The 21,121-nt window shown below is 39.1% G+C and overlaps 1 protein-coding gene across 1 annotated transcript; it reads left to right on the top strand.

The window, feature by feature from the left end:
• Positions 1 to 309: 309 nt before the first annotated feature.
• Positions 310 to 20,793, top strand: SLC26A4 (solute carrier family 26 member 4). The gene is made up of 20 exons (XM_062490796.1): positions 310 to 464; positions 793 to 932; positions 3,063 to 3,173; positions 4,771 to 4,961; positions 5,404 to 5,568; positions 7,836 to 7,988; positions 8,099 to 8,181; positions 9,133 to 9,280; positions 11,601 to 11,714; positions 12,475 to 12,552; positions 12,748 to 12,843; positions 14,280 to 14,386; positions 15,722 to 15,791; positions 16,113 to 16,205; positions 16,307 to 16,402; positions 17,299 to 17,529; positions 18,526 to 18,580; positions 18,901 to 19,046; positions 20,186 to 20,269; positions 20,770 to 20,793. Exons 1-20 carry the CDS (start codon positions 310 to 312, stop codon positions 20,791 to 20,793), a joined length of 2,340 nt encoding a protein of 779 aa, XP_062346780.1.
• Positions 20,794 to 21,121: the final 328 nt, after the last annotated feature.

Below are 21,121 nucleotides of genomic sequence, written 5' to 3'. Positions count from 1 at the left end.
CCGGCCGGAGCGGGGCTGACGAGGGGGCACCGGGACGGCGATGGGGGGAGGGCGGACGGAGGCGTCGCCCGGGCCGGCCCGGAGCCGGGTCTCTCTGTTTCCCCGTAAATAAAGCGCCGGGCCGTGGGCGGCCGTATAAATGCGGCAGCGGCGGGGCCGGCTCGCCCTGCCCCAGGCCGGGGAGCGGGCGCGGGCAGAGCCGTCGGAGCCGCGGTTCAGGACGCGGACAGCGCTGCGGGGCCGCGGGCGCGGCGGGGCCGGGGCCGGCAGGGGGGGCCGCGCTCGCCGCCCGCCGGCTCAGGCGGGGCCATGGCCGCGGGCGGGCGGGCGGCCGAGCCGCCGACCGAGCTCAGCCACTACGTGGTGGCGCGGCCCATCTACAGCGAGCCCGGCTTCCAGGAGGAGAACGAGCGGCGGCCGCCTCTGCCGCCCACGCTCCGCGAGCGGACGCAGGCGGCCTGCAGGTGGGTCGGAGCGGCGGGGGGGAGCCGGGGGCGCGCCGTCCCGGAGCCCGCAAACTCCACCCGCCGAGGGATGAAGTGCCCCGCACTCCAAAGCGCGAGCGGACGCATCCCTGCTCCCCCGAGTATCGCAGCTGCCCGCGGGGTGCTTCTTCAGGGAGCGCGCTTTTGACACGAGTACGTGCCCCGTCCCTGTCCGGAAAGCAGGACTGTGACACTCACCGCCCCTTGCATTTAAACGTGCATCAGCTCAGCTCTCTGTCACTCTGGGGCTCTTGGGGGGCTCCAGTCGCAGCTCCGCGGGGTGCGTTCATCACTTCTTTTCTCGCAGATGTTCAAGGAAAAGGGCCTTTCAGATTGCCAAGTCCTTTCTGCCCATCCTGGAGTGGCTGCCCAACTACCGAGTGAAAGAGTGGCTGATCAGCGACATCATCTCGGGGCTCAGCACCGGCCTCGTTGCCACCCTGCAAGGTAAAGCCGGGCACGCCGGCGCTCCGCTCCCCAGCGCTCCCTGTAAGGGAGCCGGCTCAGCACAGGGATGTTGTGCAGATGGCATTACAAATCTGAGGCTTGTTATTTAATACTAGATATTAGGTATTATTTTGCAATAAATAATTTACGTTTTTAATTTATTCCTTTTTCTTTCCTTGGCTGGAAGATTTAAATTTCCTGTGGTGTGCTATAAAGGTGTATTTAACTTTTCTTCCAGGCGTTTTACTCAAAGAGTATTTATTTTGATTTTCAAAATTTTAATTACATTGTGATAAGTCAGGTAGGTTGTGTGGTCTTATTTCTCTTTCTTGGTTGACCAAGGCTATAGTTCTGCAACTGTCAACAAAAATCTAGCTATTCCCCTAAAATAATGCAACCTTGATATCTACTCCTCTTTAAAATTCATCTCATAAGGTTGTTCAGGTCTCTGCAGAAAACAACCTTCAAGGAGGTGGTGATGTATTCACATTTTTTGAAAAATTAAACTTGATGGATATTTAGAGTACATGGCTTGCAATATTAAGTTTTCCTTACTTCCTTATTCCATTTATTAGTAAAGATTTCAATAGATTAACAAACAGGAAAGTGGCAGAAATAAGCAGAAATTTGTTCAAATAAGCTACTTAAGGAAGACTCAGAGGGCAGAACCATCTTGCCTGAGGCAGCATTCGTCTAAGACAAGACTGACTATAACCCTGACACATCCACCACACACATTTCTTTAATCTCAGTAGAGTCCTTATACTATTTTCACAATTTTTTTCGGGACTACAGCAGGCAAAACTAGCTGTGTCAATTCCACGCTTTCCATCAATGGAAATTGTTTGCTGAACGGGACAAAGATTTACACTGGGAACAAAGAAAGCAGTTTACGCATTCCCGATTAGACACAAGCATTTCCTCCTGTCTGTTCCCTTGGAGCATGCTAGGAAGGCTGAGGCTGGCAGAAAGAAAAAAAAAAAAAAAAGCATTACAAACTTCTGCCCCAGGCAGGGGGTGACCTGAGAAATAAAGAAAGTGATTCTTTATCAAAGAAGAGTGTCAGAGCTGGAAAGTCTTTGCTGAAAGTAGTGGCACAGTTACAGGATCCTTGTACCTTTTTAAAATTAATTGGGCTAGATGGACCTTTCATGTTACTTGTAACAGCTATTGTGCTCATACTATAACCTCCTTATTTATTTTGTTTCAGTGGCCTGATTTCCCTTAATTAGAATCCATTTGTAAAACTTCTTTTAAATATACTGTCTGGTCTCCCACCTATGCATTAAAAAGAAGTAGAAAAAAAGGAAAAAAACACAAATTAATGCAAATCTACACCTAACTATATAATTTTTAAAATATCTGAAATTTTAGAACATGCATTATAGGAAAAACTGGCCAAAATATTTGCAGAAAAAAAGAGGCTTCTGGGATTTTCAGGTCTCTGAAGTCCTTAATTCCCAGTTTGCAGTCATCCCATCAGTCACAGTAGTATGTCCAGGACTTCAGTTGTTTGAACTCTGACAGGTTTTGGAGAATACTATACTCTGGCTAACTGAGATATGATTTTGAAGGCAGTTTTTCTTTTATTGCTTGCTGGATTTGACAGCTTGCACAGGTATGCAAAGGAAGAAGAACCAAGACTCTCAAATTCATGTGACTTACTATTGGAAGGTTAGTTTTTAAGCTGCTAGTGGGAAAAGAAGTGGTCCTATTTCCACAAGAGCTGAAGATACTGAAGCATATTTTTGTGCAGTAATTCAGAGTGTTGCGCTTGAAATTTGTCTGTAACTAGAACCTTCACATATCCTCCTTTTCTCTCAAGAGGCACACACTCTTGCAACAATATTCTCCACTTAAGTTCTCTATCTCAGCCTGTGTATTGGGCTACCTATGCAAATATAGGAACATCTTTCAGTACTTACTCATTCAGCTACCAGCATGGGATGTACAGTCATTTACAGTCATTGATACTCACATGTGTGCCTGCAACTGATTTACGGACAAAAAAAACATATTCTAAATTGCTTCTGGACCAAAGGAGTAAATCTTTCTGAAAGTCTATTCTAGACAAGATAGTAGATTGATGAGAGATTTTAAATGTGATATTTTGATGATCTGTCATTTCAGGTTTGGCATATGCTTTGCTGGTTGCAGTCCCTGTTGGATATGGTCTCTATTCTGCTTTTTTCCCCATCCTGACATACTTTTTCCTGGGAACATCAAGGCACATCTCAGTTGGTAACTGCATGTGTTCAAGTTACAGTGAATTATCTATAGCAAAATGTTAATCCTTACTGCAGACATTCGTATTTCATAAAATAGAACTACTTTCTGAAACAAATTGGCTGTGGTGAATATTAATATTGGTGGATCTCGGGAAATCAAGGCTTATTTCTTCTTTATTCAGGAAAGTGTGCATAATAGCTAACTTTGGGTATGCCCCTGCTTTTTGCTTGACTTTGTGCTGAAGTTTAAAGCTTGAGTTAGGCTACACTCTATGCAAGAAATGACAAGATCAAGGCCTCAGTGGGCAGTATGAGTGACAAACATTTTTTTCTATCAGCTGAAACTCAAGATGGCTAAAATAGAGCTCTTTCAGTCTTCTCTACAAGCCTTACTTGCTGCATCTGTTTTTTCATTACTGTGGACAGTATCTTCTTGCCTGTTGTGGAAACCCAGAACTTGTGTATCCTCTAGGTCCTCACATCAAGGCTGTGGGTAAACCTTGTTGATACTTTCTGAATACTTTCTTTAGAATATGAGGTTTGTTTCCTGTCAGTTCTCACATTTAAAATTCTCCTTACAGCTTGATCATTGAAGTTCCTTTTTCTTCATTCTAACAAAATCTAGTCTTTCCTTGTTCGTATCTACCAAAAACACATTGTTTTCCCCTCCCAGAACTTCAGCATGATACTACACTTTTTCATCAACTTTCTTCCCTGCTGCATCAAAAGTCTCTGTATGTTTTCTCAACTTTGTTAGCCCCTTCCTACCCTACCAAGCAGCTCACATTTGCTATTCAGGTCTGACTTGTTACATCTGCTTATGGTGGCATTCCTACTTTCTAGATTATCAAATACTCCTTTTTTATGCTTTTCCCAATGCTCTTATTCACTAAGTGTCCTCTAAGGTACCTGTAAAATTAACTTAACTTTCTTAAAGACATTTTGTGGCATTTTCATTTTCTTCATAATTTCAGTAAATAACTGCAACAAATATGATTACTTTTAGATTGTGTTTTGCTGACACAATGATCACTTTCTCTGTATCTTGCCCAAAGTATAGTTTCAGTCATCTTTGGCCAATGTAATAGCACAATACTACCAAAAGATGTGGTCCTACCCATTGGATCATGTTCCTGCCACAAATGTGGTGTTGAGATCCCTGATCATGTGGTATGCTGGATCAGCTGGAAACGGACCATGACAAAAAACACAAGCAAACAGAGAAACCCCAAAACTTAAAGAAATAAGAATTACTTTTACCTGGATTGGTGATCTTTGTTTTCTGGTTGTGATGCTGATACAAGGGAGATGGTTGGAGCATGTTGAACTTGTCCCTTTTGGCCTTGGTACACCCCTAAACTGGCTCAAGCAAAGCATGAAACTGCACTTGTATCTGTCTGTACAACATAAGTTACTTAAAGAAGGACCAGTATTTACAGAAGGAGCAGAAGTTTTGTCTAATGTAATGCAGTGCCTGCAGCTCTTGGCCCCCTAATCCTACCAATTCCAGTATTACATTGTTTTTCTGACCTAGAGTTTCTTGTCTAGTCTGATAAATGCTTTTTTTTCAATGTGTGTTAAACTTTAGTGTGTTCTGTTTGTCATTACAGGTCCATTCCCAGTAGTCAGTTTGATGGTGGGATCTGTTGTACTGAGCATGGCCCCTGATGAGAATTTTCTCATAGAAGGCAGTAATGCTACAGGAGCTAATGGCACTGGGACACTGATAGACACTGAATCCAGAGATGCAGAGAGAGTGCTGATTGCCAGTACTCTCACATTCCTGGTCGGAATTTTACAGGTAAAATAGGTGACTTGAAGACACAAGGCTGACACTGCTTTAATGTTAATGGCAGGAAAATACCCACTACAGCAGTCAGACATTTTCCTGTGGTAAAACACAAAAATGAAGGAAAGTTATCACAAACTTTTAAGAACTTCTTATTCTGTTTTAGAGTCACTGACAGCATGGCTGTGAGCACAGAGAACAGAATAGCCCTGTGACTGCAGACCAGACCTGCATGAATACTAATGGTTCATGTCCTGGAGCTTCTTTTCCCATATTTCTTCAGGTTTCCTTTATTTCCTTGGTTGGATGATACTAAGCTACATTAGGCTGAAGTGGGGGAAGTATGCTCCTAAGACTCTGCATCAACAAAGAAGAAGCAAAGCATAAGAAATCTCTAAATAAAATTGTACCTTTTTGTTATTTAACAAGCTGTTCTCCTTCTTGATTCTTCCAGGTTATATTTGGAGTTCTCCAGATCGGTTTCATTGTGAGGTACCTTGCAGATCCACTGGTTGGGGGATTCACAACTGCAGCTGCTTTTCAAGTGCTTGTGTCACAACTGAAAATAGTTCTGAATGTTTCAACTAAAAATTATAATGGTGTCCTTTCCATAATATATGTAAGTATGCCCTTCTAATCTGCTTTGATTTTATGACAGGTTTTTTTATACAGTTGCTTATCTTCTGCTTCCATTAGGGCATTCCTTTAGTTCTCACTTTCATGAAGATCTGCAGATGTCCATTTATAGCTGTGGGGCTCTAAGTAGCTGCCTTTGGGGTTCCCCAGACAGAAAGTCTAATTGCCATCTTGTAGTCTCTTTCAAGGACAGAGCACTTTTTCACATGGAGTTTAAATGTGATTATCCAGCAAAACAGTTTCTCACTTCTGGAGATTACAGTTTATCCCATCCCTTGCTTTCTCACTTCCTGTGAAGGACATTTGACCACTTATTAGCCCTGTCAGGTCATCTCCCAAAGCTGGCCAGTCCCAAGGGTTTTTACACTTAAACCAGCAGGTCATTCTGGTAAAGGGCATCATTCTCCATTTCACACTGTAGCCATGCATGTGACTACCTAAAGGATACAGATTCCCACCCTTTGGCCAAGTACCTATTGGTTAGCAAATGTGAGGCTGACTGTTACTGTCACAACTCCATTTGTTGATTTTATAGAAAATGCTCCAATAGAGAAATGTTTTGGCTGCATTACAGAAATACTGAATTCCTAGAGGTCATGTATGATGGAATAGTATCCTTTCCCAGGAAGATTTTTCAGAGTTGTGTCAGTGACTTCAGCATGAAACTATCCAGGTTCAGAGTACTTTAGATCTTCCATAGTACTTCATATTAGAATAGCAGATTTCTCAAAGAGGCTGTTCTAGAAAAAAAAATATTTGGAGATTTTACATGCCAGTTCTGGCAACCAGACTAGCAAAAATACAACAGACAATAGAGTAACAATAATAGGATGAATATAACTAAAAACAGCAAGGTAAAAATTAAATAAGAAATCTGTAGGACTATTTGTGAGGGTAAAAAGTTATCTTATGGGCCTTTTCAGAACTAATGAAACTCTTCCCCTCAGAACAAGGAAAGTTAGATGAGACAAAGTACTGTACAATAGACCTTACAGCAGACCTGGCAGAATGATGTACTTGTTAATCCGGCGTTTTTTTCCATCTTCTTGTTTATTGAGTGGATGGTATTTAGTATAATACACTTTTTTAAAGGGCTGCATGGTTTTTCCAGCTCCAGCAAGCCTGAGGGGGATGCTGACTTTTTAGGTTAAAGTTCAAAGCTTCTGTGTTCTTGCAGGTGAGCCAGGGCAATGTGTTTGCAGGCGCATGTAGAGCAAAGAAATTGTTATTTCTGGTCTGCTCAACCAGTGACTTGCTGCAATAGTGTTTTTTAACAAACTGCAAAACCAAGCATCCAACATTAGCACTGTTTCCCTGTGAAATGAAGCAGTGCAAGAGGTGGTCAGCCATTCTGATGGGATTCATGCCTGGGCAAGAAATGGCTTCAGTCACCCAAGGGAGGGCGTCTGATTCAGTGTTTCAGGAAGGCTTCTTCTTTAGCTTAGAAAACATAGCTGTTCAAGCACTTAGAGGTTGTATTTCCAAATCAAAGTCTGTTCAGAAGGGTGGGAGTGGTGCTGCTGCTGCAAACCTCCTCTTATGTTTTAACCAAAAGCTCATTATTAGGGGAGCTAACCGGGGTGCAAGAAGTCTGTTTCTAGCCCCTTTTCTACCAGATTGTTCTGCTACAGCTGCTTCACCAGCCCAGTGGTGAGTGCTCCAGTCTGGGGCTGAACTCTGCTGGGAGGGTTAATTTACTGTAGAGTGAAGTTTAGTGGCTGTTTTTCTGAAGTGCAGGACTCTCCACAGCCTGGTAGGACCTGTGTGTTCACACTCATTCTCTTGTTTGTCGGCTGTGGAAATAGGAACCATGTAAGGCACAGACCATGCATACTGGGCATGTAGTGAACCAGAGCTTTGTCCATGGGTCTGCTAGCTCCCTTTAGAAACATATTTGTTAAAGTGAAGAAGCTAAAGATCTTCCCTTCCTTGCTCTAGTACAGGCAGAGGTAAAACACAGGTAGAGAGTTAGCTCTTTTTACTTAGTATTAATTGACTAAAAATTGGGAAGCTGAAGACCTCTATGGGGGCAATTCTTGCAGTTAGGCTTTTTCCATTAAATTTGCTATTAAATCCATTTACTGATTCTGTAGCATCTTGATGATACATTTTCCTCAGGCTTCTCCAGGCTTGAATGAAGACGTCACTTGGCCTTCTCCAAAGCCCCATGCATCTGGATCATTTCATGAGTATTTGCAAATCCTTCAAGTGGACATGGGCATGTTTTATGTTGTCATTTTTATTTTTCAGACTCTTGTTGAAACATTTGAAAAAATTGGTACCACCAACATTGCAGATCTTATTGCTGGACTCCTCACCATTTTTGTCTGCATGGTAGTTAAAGAAATAAACGATCGGTTCAAACACAAGATACCCATACCTATACCAATAGAAGTTATTGTGGTAAGCAAAGGGCATAACAAAAGCTGAAAACAGATAAAATGGATGGGTCTAACTACATGAAAACAGGAAGTCTTTTCAAGTCTTAAATCTGTTGTTTTATTTTATTACAGACAATAATAGCCACTGGCATTTCATATGCTGCCGACTTGGAAAAAAAATACAATGCAGGCATTGTCAAGAGCATTCCAAGAGGGTGAGTGTCTTTGTTTTGGGGAAAAAGGTATTGTTTTAATTGGCTAAAAATTACTGTAGTAAGAGAAAATGCATAATAAGAAACATTGAGAGCTGTAACCTGAGTTTAGAACTCAGATCTGGAGATTTTCTGAGTTTTACTTCTGGCTCTATCAATTATGCCACCTAAATATGTTACCTAGCTTTTCTTCTTCTGTAAAATGGGCTTAGGAATGTCTATCTAATTCAGGAAGTCCATCTGAATATTAATTGCTTCCTGCTTATGAAGTGGCTGTAGAACTATGGAAAATGGCTTAAAAAAATAAGGAATTTTAATAAAGAAATTCTGCATGGACTTAATTTCTGTAATCCTGAGTTATCCCACTGTGGTTCATATTCATGTTGCTACTGTTATCCCAATCAACTTTGTCACTTCCATACTCACAGGAGCAAGGATGTTGAGGATTACATTGGTAGAGACTTCCACTTGAAAGATTCAGAGCACTTCACAGTAGTAACCTTCACATTCCATTTGGTGTTCAGGGCTTAATTAATTAAAATTTGTGGAAACACAGTAGGGGATAAAACACTTGTGAGATCCTACTGAAGAAGTATGTTAACAATAGTATGAAGTGTCATTAACATATTTATGTAATTCATCATATTATTCAATACATCCTTTATTAGATGCTTCAAAAAATGTAGTTTTTCACTTTGCTATCGTAAGGCCAAATCTCAGTCATGCTGAGAACAATGGGAGCTTTGTTGCTGACTAATAGCATCAGGATTTGGGCTGGGGTGAGCTAGATAAGCATGTTCTGTATGTCAGTGGGCTGTTTCCACCTTTTTATTAACTTGAAACACTATACTTCATATTATAAGCAACCTGTATGCCTCTGCCTCAAACTCCTTGACAGTACTGGTAAGAACAGAATTCAAAGTTGATAACACAAATATCTTTTCTAAATGCTAGATTTTTGCCTCCTGAGCCTCCAAATGTCAGCCTGTTTTCCCAGATGATTGCAGCCTCTTTTTCCATTGCTATTGTTGCTTATGCCATTGCTGTATCTGTGGGGAAGGTATATGCAACCAAGTATGACTATGCTATTGATGGAAACCAGGTATGTATAACTGAAATGGTTTATAAACACAGTGAATGTAAAATGTGCTGACTTATGTAGCCAGATGAAAGAAACACCATTCACACACATTTTTCAGACAAGCACTGAAGTCTGACAGGAGAAATTCTTTCAACTCTTGAAAAAAAAAATAGCTGAAATGACCACATAAAGATGAGCCAGATCCATCTTCAGCATGGACTTTTCGTACTGTTTTATTCCTTCTGTATTGGTTTAGTGACTGCAGTAGTTCTAAAGGGGGTGAACACTGTATAGGGCAATTTTCTGGTGATGTCAGGTTAACATGGCCTAGAAACCTACTTCCCATTTCCAACTTGTAAGGGATATTTTGAGGTGGGTTGCTTGGACAGATGAAGGCAATGTCAAGCTAAGAAGTTGCTCTGGACATCTTTATTTAGGCTTAGTCTTCAAGCAGGATTTGAATCAGCTGAACTTTACAGTTAATAAATTCTTGTACTTCTCGGCAGTTACATCAATATAACTGTACTTGTAACCTAACAGATCAGTCCTGCTGCTTCACAAAGTTAATGCCTACCAGCATATGAACATGCTGGAGTAGCTGTGTGAACTAAATGGCTGTGAACTGCTTTAAGCATTGGTTTCTAGGGGCACAAAGCTAGAATGTGACACGAGCTGTGTATCACAAACTTACAGGATTCCTGCATTTGTTCAATGTCTGCACCAGGGGTTATGTTGCTTGCCCATGGTGTGGAATTAAAATGTCAGAAAGCTTCCTTGTCCTGCATCTGTGCTGATTTTTAATTTTATCCTTTGAGTATATTGGAAAATGTCCTCACTACAACAAATAGATAAGCACTTTGTTTAATGAGTCCTTCATTTTGGTACAAATGGATTACATGAGGTTTGACTTTGGAAACACCGTTTTGCAGTATATAAGAAAATTATGCTTCTGTTTGTCAGTTTACAATCCTCAAAGGTTATATCTGTAACACTTGATCTTAAAGTTGACCAAAATGTTCCAAATTCCAGTTTAATAAGTATCAAAGAATAACACATAATCCTAGAAATGTGTTTATGCCGTTCTGTTGTTGAATATGTTGTTCTGCCAGCAGAGGTGTGCTTCAAAGATACTGATGAAATACTGTAGTAGAAGAATTCATTTAAAAAAGCGAAGTGTCTTCCTTTCAGTACTATGTTATGAATTTTACATGTAGCAAAGGTTAAATGCAGCCCAGGATGATGGGCAAATAGTTTATTTGATCTGGAGAAGCTAAAATAACATCATAAAAGCAGGTATTAAAATAATTTCGAAGGACTGGTTGATACTATTATCCACCAGTGTCTATACTGTATTCATAGATCCAGATTATTAATGCCTAAAAACATTAGGAACTATACCTCCAATATTTTCTCACAGCTCACAGTGGTTACATGGGAATAGGCATGAATAATTTAGGTCTGTTCCTGCTCTTGTAGTTGGAGCTAAATGAAAATTTACAAGAAATTTAATTTTGTAGCAAAGAAGGGAGACAGCCAAAACAAAATCTTAAATTATATTTTAAAAAGCTTGCAGTGAGTGAAAAGCTCCTGTGCCTGTGTCAGCTTGGTGGAAACAATATTTCTATGAATTATATGGGATTGGCTGGAGACAGCTCCCAAATTCTTTATTTCCCAGCAGAGGAATGGCCCAGATCCCAGGACATAAAGCTCCCAGGGTTCCTTGTCACTTGAGCAGAAAAACCAGCATCCATAGGTGCTGGCATCTGTGACCCTGGGGCAAATCTATGAAAATGCTGCCTGAGACTCAGCATGAGTTCATTGGGATGCTTAGAGTGAAAAACTTCTGATTCAGCAAACTAGAAGTTTTCAGTAAAACTGTGTTTTATTGCACAGTTCCTTAATAGTTCTACTAATAATACAATGCTTTGCATTAGTTAAAGGCTTGTCTAAAGTCAGACTGTTGTACTGATCAAAATAATTTGTTTAGCTGGTGGGAGTTAAATTTATTCTAGTACCCATTTATTGATGCAGTTATTCCAGTGTAATTCTTAGAAATCTTAGGTTTGGTAACATGGATGGAAGTAAGCTTTAAACACCTTTGTAGACAAGTATTCCACTTCAGGGGGAGAATATCAGCTTCTTTGTGTTGGTTTCCAAACAGAGGTAGTGGCACTGGCACAAGAGGCATTTGTGTAAGCATTTAACAGCTATTACTAATTCATGCTCTTCATAATATTGTTGTGCTACCTACTTTATCAACTACTGCAGAAGCTATTGTTTTACTCCATTGAAAAACTGTCTTCAGGCATCTTTATTACAGCATTATACAAATATCTTTCAGGAATTTATTGCCTTCGGGTTCAGCAACATTTTTTCAGGTGCCTTTTCTTGTTTCGTTGCAACTACTGCTCTTTCACGGACTGCAGTCCAAGAAAGTACTGGTGGAAAGACTCAGGTAATGACCTCTTCTTGCTAGTACTGTGCACAGGTAAATTTAATTTTGTGTACTGCACAGATTTCACCTTGAGATGAAAACAATCCTAAAACGATTGCGTTGCTTATGGAAAGCCACGGGTGTCTTAGCAGCTCTGCTCTAGTAGTGAATCATTTTTGTAGCTCTGCCAGAAGAGGGCAATCAAGTTTTACATAGCACGAGTTACCTTAGGGAGCAGAAATCTTTTAACTCTAGTTCCCCAGAATTTAATTTCCAGTTAGAAAACTGAGTTTGTCGCAGTAGGGTGTGGGAGGAAATCTCTCCCAGCTGGCCATGATATCTTTAAGCTCCCATATGCTGGCCTGAGCAGCTCTGCCGTTTGCCATTTAGCATCAGCCATGGAACATCTTTGTCATGTTGAGTAAACTATGTTGTTTTACCAAACTACAGTCGTGTGGTTCTTAACAGTAAAAAACTACAGGTTATCCAGCATCTCCTTCTCCAGCTTACAGACTGCTCTATTCATCTGTCTTTGTACCATAACCCCTCAAGAGCTACTACCCTGTGTTTGTTTAGATTTCCTGCTTAATTGAATTCCCTCTGTGTTGGCTGAAATGCATAATGGTTGCCCACACACGCGTAAACACGATGACACTTTGGCAGGTCTCCCTGCTCCCAAAGAAACGCAATGTGCAACTGTTTGTACCTTTTTCTTTGTAATCCTCAAAACAGATGATAGAATTGTAGTAAGTTCATTTCCTATAAATACTGTTCTTTGCAGGTTGCTGGTATCATCTCAGCTGGGATCGTTTTGATTTCTATTGTTGCCCTGGGGAAATTGCTAGAGCCCTTACAAAAGGTACTGTACTCTTCCTCTGCAGCACAGCCACATCACGTCCAAATGCTCAACTATGATGAGCAAGATTAATATCCCTCTTTAAACTGTGCTGACTGATTCCAGACAGGGCTGTGGTTTATAGTGTGTCACATTGAGCACTATCTTATTGTGCATCTTTGCTTCTGAATACCACTTTTTCATTATTTTTCTTCACAGTCTGTGTTGGCAGCTGTAGTCATAGCTAACCTGAAAGGGATGTTCATGCAAGTGTTTGATGTTCCCCGTCTATGGAGACAGAATAAAGTGGATGCTGTAAGTAACCTAATCTTTTTTTTTTTCTCCTGAATGTTTTTGTCCAGTTTTGGGGTTTTTTACCTTTCAGTGCCATCCAAGTTTCTCTTAACTACCACATAAACAAGATTTTGAGGAGTTAATATCAGAAAACCTTTATGTGCATCCTCAAAATGCAAATGCTGTGAGGTCAGTAAAAAATTCCCCATTTTTATGTCAGTATTCTGCTAATCTTTATTCCCTAAACCCTAAAGTAAGAGTGCCAATCAGGGTATTTCTGTGCAGTGATAATTCCTTCATATCCATTTCCATGGTTTACAGCAATCTTGTGTTGATATAGCTTGAAAAGCAGAATAAAGATGGCCTGTTGCCACCTTTACCATTCTGATTTTATCTTTTGTACTGTTTAAATGAGTCAGAAAAGATGACCTTTCCTTAATTTATGTGCATACATTTATGTTGTTACCACATGAACATCCCATTTGCCTGAATAATCTCAGTTAGTCCTCAGAAAATGTTTTCTTGTTGTGGCAAGACTAATCCAGGCTAGAATGTGGATTCATCTGGCATGCTAAGGGATGAGACTTTTCTTATGAATCACTGTATCTCTATAGGCTACTTGCTGACTTTTCCCACTGTGTATTCTGTGGAACAGACCTTCACTGTGGCTCTTGGGGCAGGAAAATATTTCATGGAAGACATTTTTTTCCATACAGTCCTTACTGTGCTTAGATTTTACAGTGTCATTGGGCAGTACCTGTCTTAGACAGATCTCAAATATTTTAGTCAGTCTCTTACTGATTTATAGACGAAAGACCCCACTGACTTTAGTGAGAAGTTCAAGCACTCAGCTTTTTAAAAATTTGGGTCTGCTGCATGGGCAGTGATGTAGGAAAGAATTGAGGAGTGCACTTCAACTGTTCTGCCTGAATATTCAGTGGAGATCTTACAGAAGTGCCATCAAGCTGTTAATATGAAATACCTTCTCTTTGCAACAGTTCTTTCTGATTCTTAGATGTCACTGAGGAATCCAGTTCCTTCCCTATATGTCTGCACAGGGGGCATCTTACAGTATTTTACCTCTTTGTAAAGTAAATCTGTTTCCAGTTTTTAAAGAAGATTAACAAAGATGGCCATCATGAGAAATAAGTAAATGCCATGTTTAACTATATCTCCTTTGATTTCACAAAAGGAATCAGATCCTTAAAAAATACTGTTGTGTTGAAAACCCTCTTATTTCCTAAACAGCTAACTATGTTTAATAAGATAATGATGGATTAAAGCATCTTGGAGGAAGAAGAAGACCTTTGTATGAAAGTCAGCTAATTGCTGGTGTGCTAAAATCAATTCCAAAGTTAAAATATGCTTCTCATATTATCTGGTCTAGTGTTTCTTTAGCATAACCAGGAGTCATAGGTCAAAATCAGAATACTTTACATTTGTTATTTCTTCTCTAGATGATCTGGGTTTTTACATGTATAGCATCTATCATTCTGGGACTTGATCTGGGATTACTTGCTGGCCTTTTGTTTGGATTGCTGACAGTTGTGCTGAGAGTTCAGTTGTAAGTAATACAGTATCAGAAATAATTCTTAGTTTTATATTATGAAAAAGGAAGATAATATGCTGAAAAACAAGATGATTTGTGGCAGAATATATGCTTAGGTTTACAAAAATTCTGAAATGAAAAAAATCTGTTTCTTTTAAAACAAGACACTCTTTGTGTGCTAACATTTAATTACACTGATAAGAGAAACTGCATTATTTTATCAGCATTTCATATGTTGGCCACTCTGGTGGTACTTAGCCATATGTTTTAGATGCACCCACATAGCTGAGTTCTGGAAGGGACAGGAACATTCTAGATCAAATATAAACATTTGTATGGCTTTTATAATTAATCAGTCATTATAGTAACTCAGCAGGTAATACTGCTACAGTATGCTGCACGTGCCAATAACCTTTTCACTTATTGCTTCTACAAGACTGGTTGTATGGCTGTAAAAGAAGAGCAAGAGAAAGCACGATAAAAAAAAAAAAATAAATTTGTGCTTCTGGCTGACTTGTTGCTGCTTGAGGAATATATGGTAGTGGAATAGTGAGAAAAGGTGGATTTGAAGAATCTTATTTCGTCATCTTGTTATTTTTCATTGATCTTTTAACTGAAAATACAACATAACTTCTTTCCTTCAGCTTGGAGTCCACAGAGTATGGTAACTAGTATTACCAAAGGATAGTTCTACTGTCAGCAAATGCCTAAAAATAAAGCCTTATAAAACTTGTTTCATGATTGTGGATTATGAAAATGAAATTTGAAGAAAAAATTTCAAAAAAATTTCCCAAATTCAATTTGGATAATGTTACCAAAATACAAAAGGGAGATGAGGCCTTACAAACTTGAGAACAATTTTCAACTGTTACATATATATCTGGAGACTTCAAAATATTTTGGTTTTGTTATTGACTGAAATAAAAATTAAAGATGTTGGACAAAAATATTTACATAATCTGAAAATAATTTAAATGTATTTCAGTTGATCTGAAATGGAAAAAAGCCATCAATTTATTTTCAGTGTAAAAAATTAGTTTTTTAAATTTCAAGCAAAGTAATCTGCTTTTAAAATATTCTTCTGGTTTGGGAATTCAACTGAACAAGTTGTTCACTTAGCTGTTAAATCAAAATGGTGCATTAAGTAGGCTGAGACCAAAGTACCTTGTTTTTATATAGGCCCTTTCACTACAGTGATGCAAAATAGCTGCAACACTTCTGCAAGTCTGTTAGTTTGGTATGAGTAAGGCAAAGTACAGGTGTCAAAGACACTTTGTGTAAAGCAATCCCTTCAATTCTGTGAGTGCCCAAACATGACATTTCCCTTCACTGCGTCTTTATTTCTGTTAGTCCTTCATGGGGAGGCTTTGGAAACATTCCTGGCACAGACATCTACAAGAAGGTCAAGGACTACAAAAATGTAAGTCATCACAGAGTTGTTTTCCTTCAGTCTACACGTCAGTGTAAGAAAAGGTTGTGCCTTGTATATTGTACACAACTTGAGTTTGGAAGTGGGGTCCTCAAAGATAACAAATTTCAGCAGCATCATCATCCAGATGGTTGGTCCATCTCGCATGCTGGGGCTGTAAGCTTCTAAAAATGGAATCCCCTCAATCACCAGCAAATTAATGCAATTTTTTTTTTAAATTAGATATGTAGTTGAACTGTTTGAACAGTGGAAGTGCTTCTTATTAGTCAAAATATGGCTCTTGCTGTTTAACCTTATATTCCTTGGCAACAGGTTATAGAACCAGAAGGTGTGAAGATTCTCAAGTTTTCAAGTCCAATTTTTTATGCTAACATCGATGGACTGAAAAGCAGCCTCAAATCCACAGTAAGTGATAAGTTACGGGTTGGAAGCTTCTTAACTATCGTTGAGATTTCCTCAGAATTATACCTGAGTTAAGTTAAATAATTTTGGTCCTTTTTCTGTAGGTGGGATTTGATGCAGTCAAGGTATATAATAAGAGACTCAAAGCACTGAGGAAAATACAAAAGCTAATCAAGAAGGGAAAATTAAAAGCTACTAAGGTAGGCCTTTTAAAAATTACTTATTTCTATTTTTTTCTCAAAGGATTACTGTTTGAGCTTTTTAGATAAGGCTTAATTATGAATTACTCTGTACTCATCTTTAAAATAGAGATGAAAAGTGTGACTTACTACATGGTAGTACAGTTTATAAGTAGCATACAGAATTTATAATACAAGTTAACTCATAGTTTTAATCACATAGACCCTAACTTAACTTAGAGTTTCTGAAGTTTCTAACTACCTGGACCCCCTGCAGATCAGGTCAGATCTTAATACATGGTTTAATGTATCAATATAACAATCATAATCTAGACTTAAAAATTACATTGAAGATGAGTCAACAATACTCAGAGAAAACAAAAGAAAGTGCAGGCATCCCTGGCCCCTGGGGGTGTCTCACTGTCAGCAGTTTTGGTCCAAATTTTCCACACAGGACTTGCCATAGACAGTACTCTGTGCACTGTTACCTTTTCTCTGATGGGGTCACCAACTACACCTGGTTGTCCACCTACCTGGGACCTTCAAGGCCAGCAAGGAAGGGAGAGATCAGCCCGGTGCCCAGGAACCTTGAGGCTGGTAGGGAGAGGAAGAAGAACTCAGTTTGCTCTAATAGGTTCACAGGACCTTCAGGGCCTGAGAATGAGGGAAAATTGAACATAGAGAGTGTTCAATTGGCCTGCTCTGTGGCCTGCTTGGCCATAGAGAATGGCTTCTTGCCTTAGAAAATGGCATTAGTTTGCTAACCACAGTACCAGGATTAGGAGCAGGGGATACTGGTCCCAAGTGTCTGTCTTGTCAATTCCTTCAACAGAAGGTACCACAGGTTGGTATTTTCTGTAACTCCCAAACTTTCCCCATGATTAAATTCTATATTCCATATATTATCTGCTCATTAGAATGGCATCATCAGTGAGCCTGGTATTAATAATGAAGCTTTTGAGACTGATGAGGAACCTGAAGACAACCAGGATCTTCAAGTTCCCACCAAAGAAGTAGAAATCCAGGTGGACTGGAATTCAGAACTCCCAGTCAAAGTAAACATCCCCAAGGTGCCCATTCACAGTCTCATTCTTGATTTTGGAGCAGTAACCTTCTTGGATATTGTTGCTGTGAGATCAATAAAAACGGTAAGGGTATTTTTTCTGATGTTCTGTGAAAATGAAACTAGTCAGTAGTATGTAAATCAAGAGCTGTTAGATGAAGTTAATTTCTGAGTTTTAAAAAGTATGTTGTTGAAAAATACCATCAAAATATAAATATGAAAAATACCAGCAAAAGATAGAATACTGGTGGTGTGTGTATTTTAACTGAGAAAAAATGTGCTAAAAGAACAATATGAAGGTTGCATAGTCAAAGACTCAACAAATTTAACTGCAAGATGTGGTCCCCTTATATGCATGTGTTATGAAATATTTTAGTTACATATTTTCTTTCCACATGCCTCCTGCTTTAATCTGGGCACGGGACGATGCTCACTCAACACAGAGGTAGTAAAAATTTCATCCTAACATCCCAGTTCAGTCTTTAGTCACAAGACTTATTTATTCATTCCTTCATTTATTCATTAATTCATTTTAATTATGAAGACATTCATTTCTTTGTACTGTTTTCGGTGGCAAGTATCAAGTGCTTCATCAACATTCATTAATTAATCTTCAAATTCACAGTACATAATAAGGAGATATTACTCCTTCCTAGAAAGAAGGAAAGGTGTAAAGATTAAGACCAAGTATTTCCATTATTTTTTGGTGCCCATGAGGAAATACAGCTCACTCAGCCCCACGTGGTCTCACTTGGAGAGATGATTGTTCGAATTTTGAGAACAGAATGACAACCTTAATTGGCAGTGATGCTTGTGCATGTAGAATGGGTAGTTCCACTCATATAGTTGAAGATAGGCCACTTCAGCATCAGGTACTTAGCTACTGGATCTTTAAGTACAGCAAAGTATTGCATTACCTTAATTATGATGAATAAACAAAGTGTTACTATATGGAATGGAGACAATTAGATAAAAATGAAGAGTACCTGCCTATGTATATACACAGATGTACAGACATATATGTATTTTGTCTTCTACAGACTTTACTTATTGATGTCCTTGTTGCAAACTTTTTTTTTAGATAATTAAAGAGTTTGAGAGAATTGATGTGAGAGTGTATTTTGCTTCATATCAAGGTAAGTATCCAAGTATTTCTATTTTCACTCATGCAAAGAATAAAATGAAGGTGAGAAGGGATCTCTAGATGTGTCTGTGGTAGCATCTGCACTAATAAATATGTGAACTGTAACACTGAAAAGCATTGTTGGTTCCGTTGGGACATAAAAAATGGTGGGGTGTAAAGGAAATATGGGAAATAAAAGTCAAGACAAAACTATAATTAATGGATTTGTTTGGCTGTACATTTGATTTCTGACAGTTGCAACCATGTATTTTAAGATTTATTTCTTAAATTACTTCACATTGTATAAACCTGTTATGACTTCCTTTTATTCAGACAACCTTATATCTCAGCTGGAACGGGGTGCCTTCTTTGACGACACTGTCAGAAAAGACATATTTTTTTTGACTGTCCATGATGCTGTGCTCTACATAAGGAATCAAATGACATACAGTGACAACCAGGATCCCATATTTGAGAAGGTAAGGATGTCTAGCAGTACCTTTCCCTTCCTTCCATCATCTAGCACTCATACTTGAAGTTTCCATGGCACATTTGAAAACTAGACCTAGAACTCTAGTACAAAAAAAGAGTGTAGTAAAATGGGCAGCTTCTATAGTACATGAATATTTTTCTAGATCAAAGGAAAAGTGTCAACTTCAGGATCTTGTTAGTGAAAATAACCTGAGAAATAGCACATATGGAAAACACTTCATGCTAAGACACATTTTCTAATTTCTGACTACTGGCATCTTAAGAAACTCATCAGCTGGAGGTTACATTTGGAACAGTATGTTTAATTGTTACAGAAGGAGTTTTCTTCAATGTGTCTGTAATACTTCTTTTGGAACCTCTGACACTATCCTGTGGAGATGGGTTCTCTAATTTCAGATTGTATGACAAATATTTCCTGCTTGGTTTAAGCCTGCTGGACTTCTGGATTGTTAGCTGCAATGAGCAATCATTCATTCCCTGCTCCTTTTCTCAACAGTCCATAGACAGAATTCTGATCAAAGCTCTAATCTCACTCTGCTTGGCATGGATGTGTACAGAAGCTGTTCCACAGTAGTGTTCATTCCTGCAGCCCTTCTCTGTGCATTTCCTCCTTCTATTCTGTGGAGTTTTTTTCAGATAACCAGAACACTCTGTAGTACTTAAAGATTTGCTACACTCTGTAGCATTTAAAGGGCCCTCATTAGGAAAATGGTCAATGTTCTCATTTCAACACAATTCCTTTCCCAGCAATCACTATTACAGTATCATTAATAAATTGCAATTAAAATTAATATTACTGATAATTAACTAGGATATTTATTTTTTATAACTTTTAGTACTAATTTTATTGTAGATATTAACATTTTATAATGCTATACAGCACTTTATTAAAGATAGATTTTATTATTTTTACAAAGCCATAACTAGTCATGTGAGCAGAGACAGGCCCAAAGGCTCTGAAATTTTTAAGTTCCTCTCAGATGAACTAAATAATCATCTTTGTCAAGGAAAGTTAACAACAGACTCTTCTAAGTTGTCAAAGTTATTTTAAGGTACTTCAGAGTAAAAAAATCAATGATGTGGACAACATGTAACTCATCATGTTTCTTAATTTCTTTCTACCAAGATTTCACTCATGCAGGAGTCTAAAGAACCCATAGAGATCACAGAAGCCAGCCAGCCTGATGATGAGCTTGATGTGCAAGAAGAGGTATGCACCTTAGAACTGTCTACCCCTCTGCCAGTAGCCTTGAGTTGTGCTGTGAGAGTATGGCCCCCAACAGGTACCTTCTCCATAAAAAAATACCCTCTCTGGATACTGAATGTCAGTGTTAAGTGCAGGAAGTCACATTTTTCTTGAGATGGTAGTAGATTATATCTGCTTAAGTATCTCCTCATCTCTCTTGCTATAGGACTACTTTTGCCTTACATGGGTTTATAAATAGATCTAATCACAAGCTGGGTGCCTAAAAGAAGACTTTGTAAGGCTTGAGGCACCAGAGTCCAAAATTATGATCAACCTTCCTCTCTCCTTCCTCCTTTTAATATAACAGACAGCTTCTTGCACAATCTGCACCATTTACAGAAGTTACTTTCTTTGTACTTTCAGTGAGTTTTTAGTTTACACGAACATGTAATTTTCCCAGATGGTATATACTGAGAACTAACCATGGGCTGTTTCTCTCCACCTTTCAAAACCCATTTCTCTAGGCTATGCGCCGACTTGCTTCCTGAAGGAGTGCTGGTACTGTCCTGCCTGTGAGCACACAGCAATATTCATGCACCAGTACTATCTATACCAGCATTTTCTGCTATGAAACCAATCTTTGCACTTTGCAAAACCCTGATTTGTCTGAATGATACAGATCTCTGTAACTCTCAAGATTTTAGCTAACCTTATCCCAGAAATATTCTGGACCTTGATTCTGCAAGCACTTTCTGCTATGATATATATTGATAAAAAAGAAAATCAGAAGACTGTTGTGAAATACGTACTCAGTTTTGGGACTAGTCAGGCAGAAGATGCACTGCATTTTATCAGTGTGTACAGGATGAAAAGCTG

This window comes from Cinclus cinclus, chromosome 4 (assembly GCF_963662255.1).
Source record: "Cinclus cinclus chromosome 4, bCinCin1.1, whole genome shotgun sequence".
NCBI lineage: Eukaryota > Metazoa > Chordata > Aves > Passeriformes > Cinclidae > Cinclus > Cinclus cinclus.
Note: the sequence above shows the minus strand (reverse complement) of the source record. Positions and strands in the feature narration are given on the sequence as shown.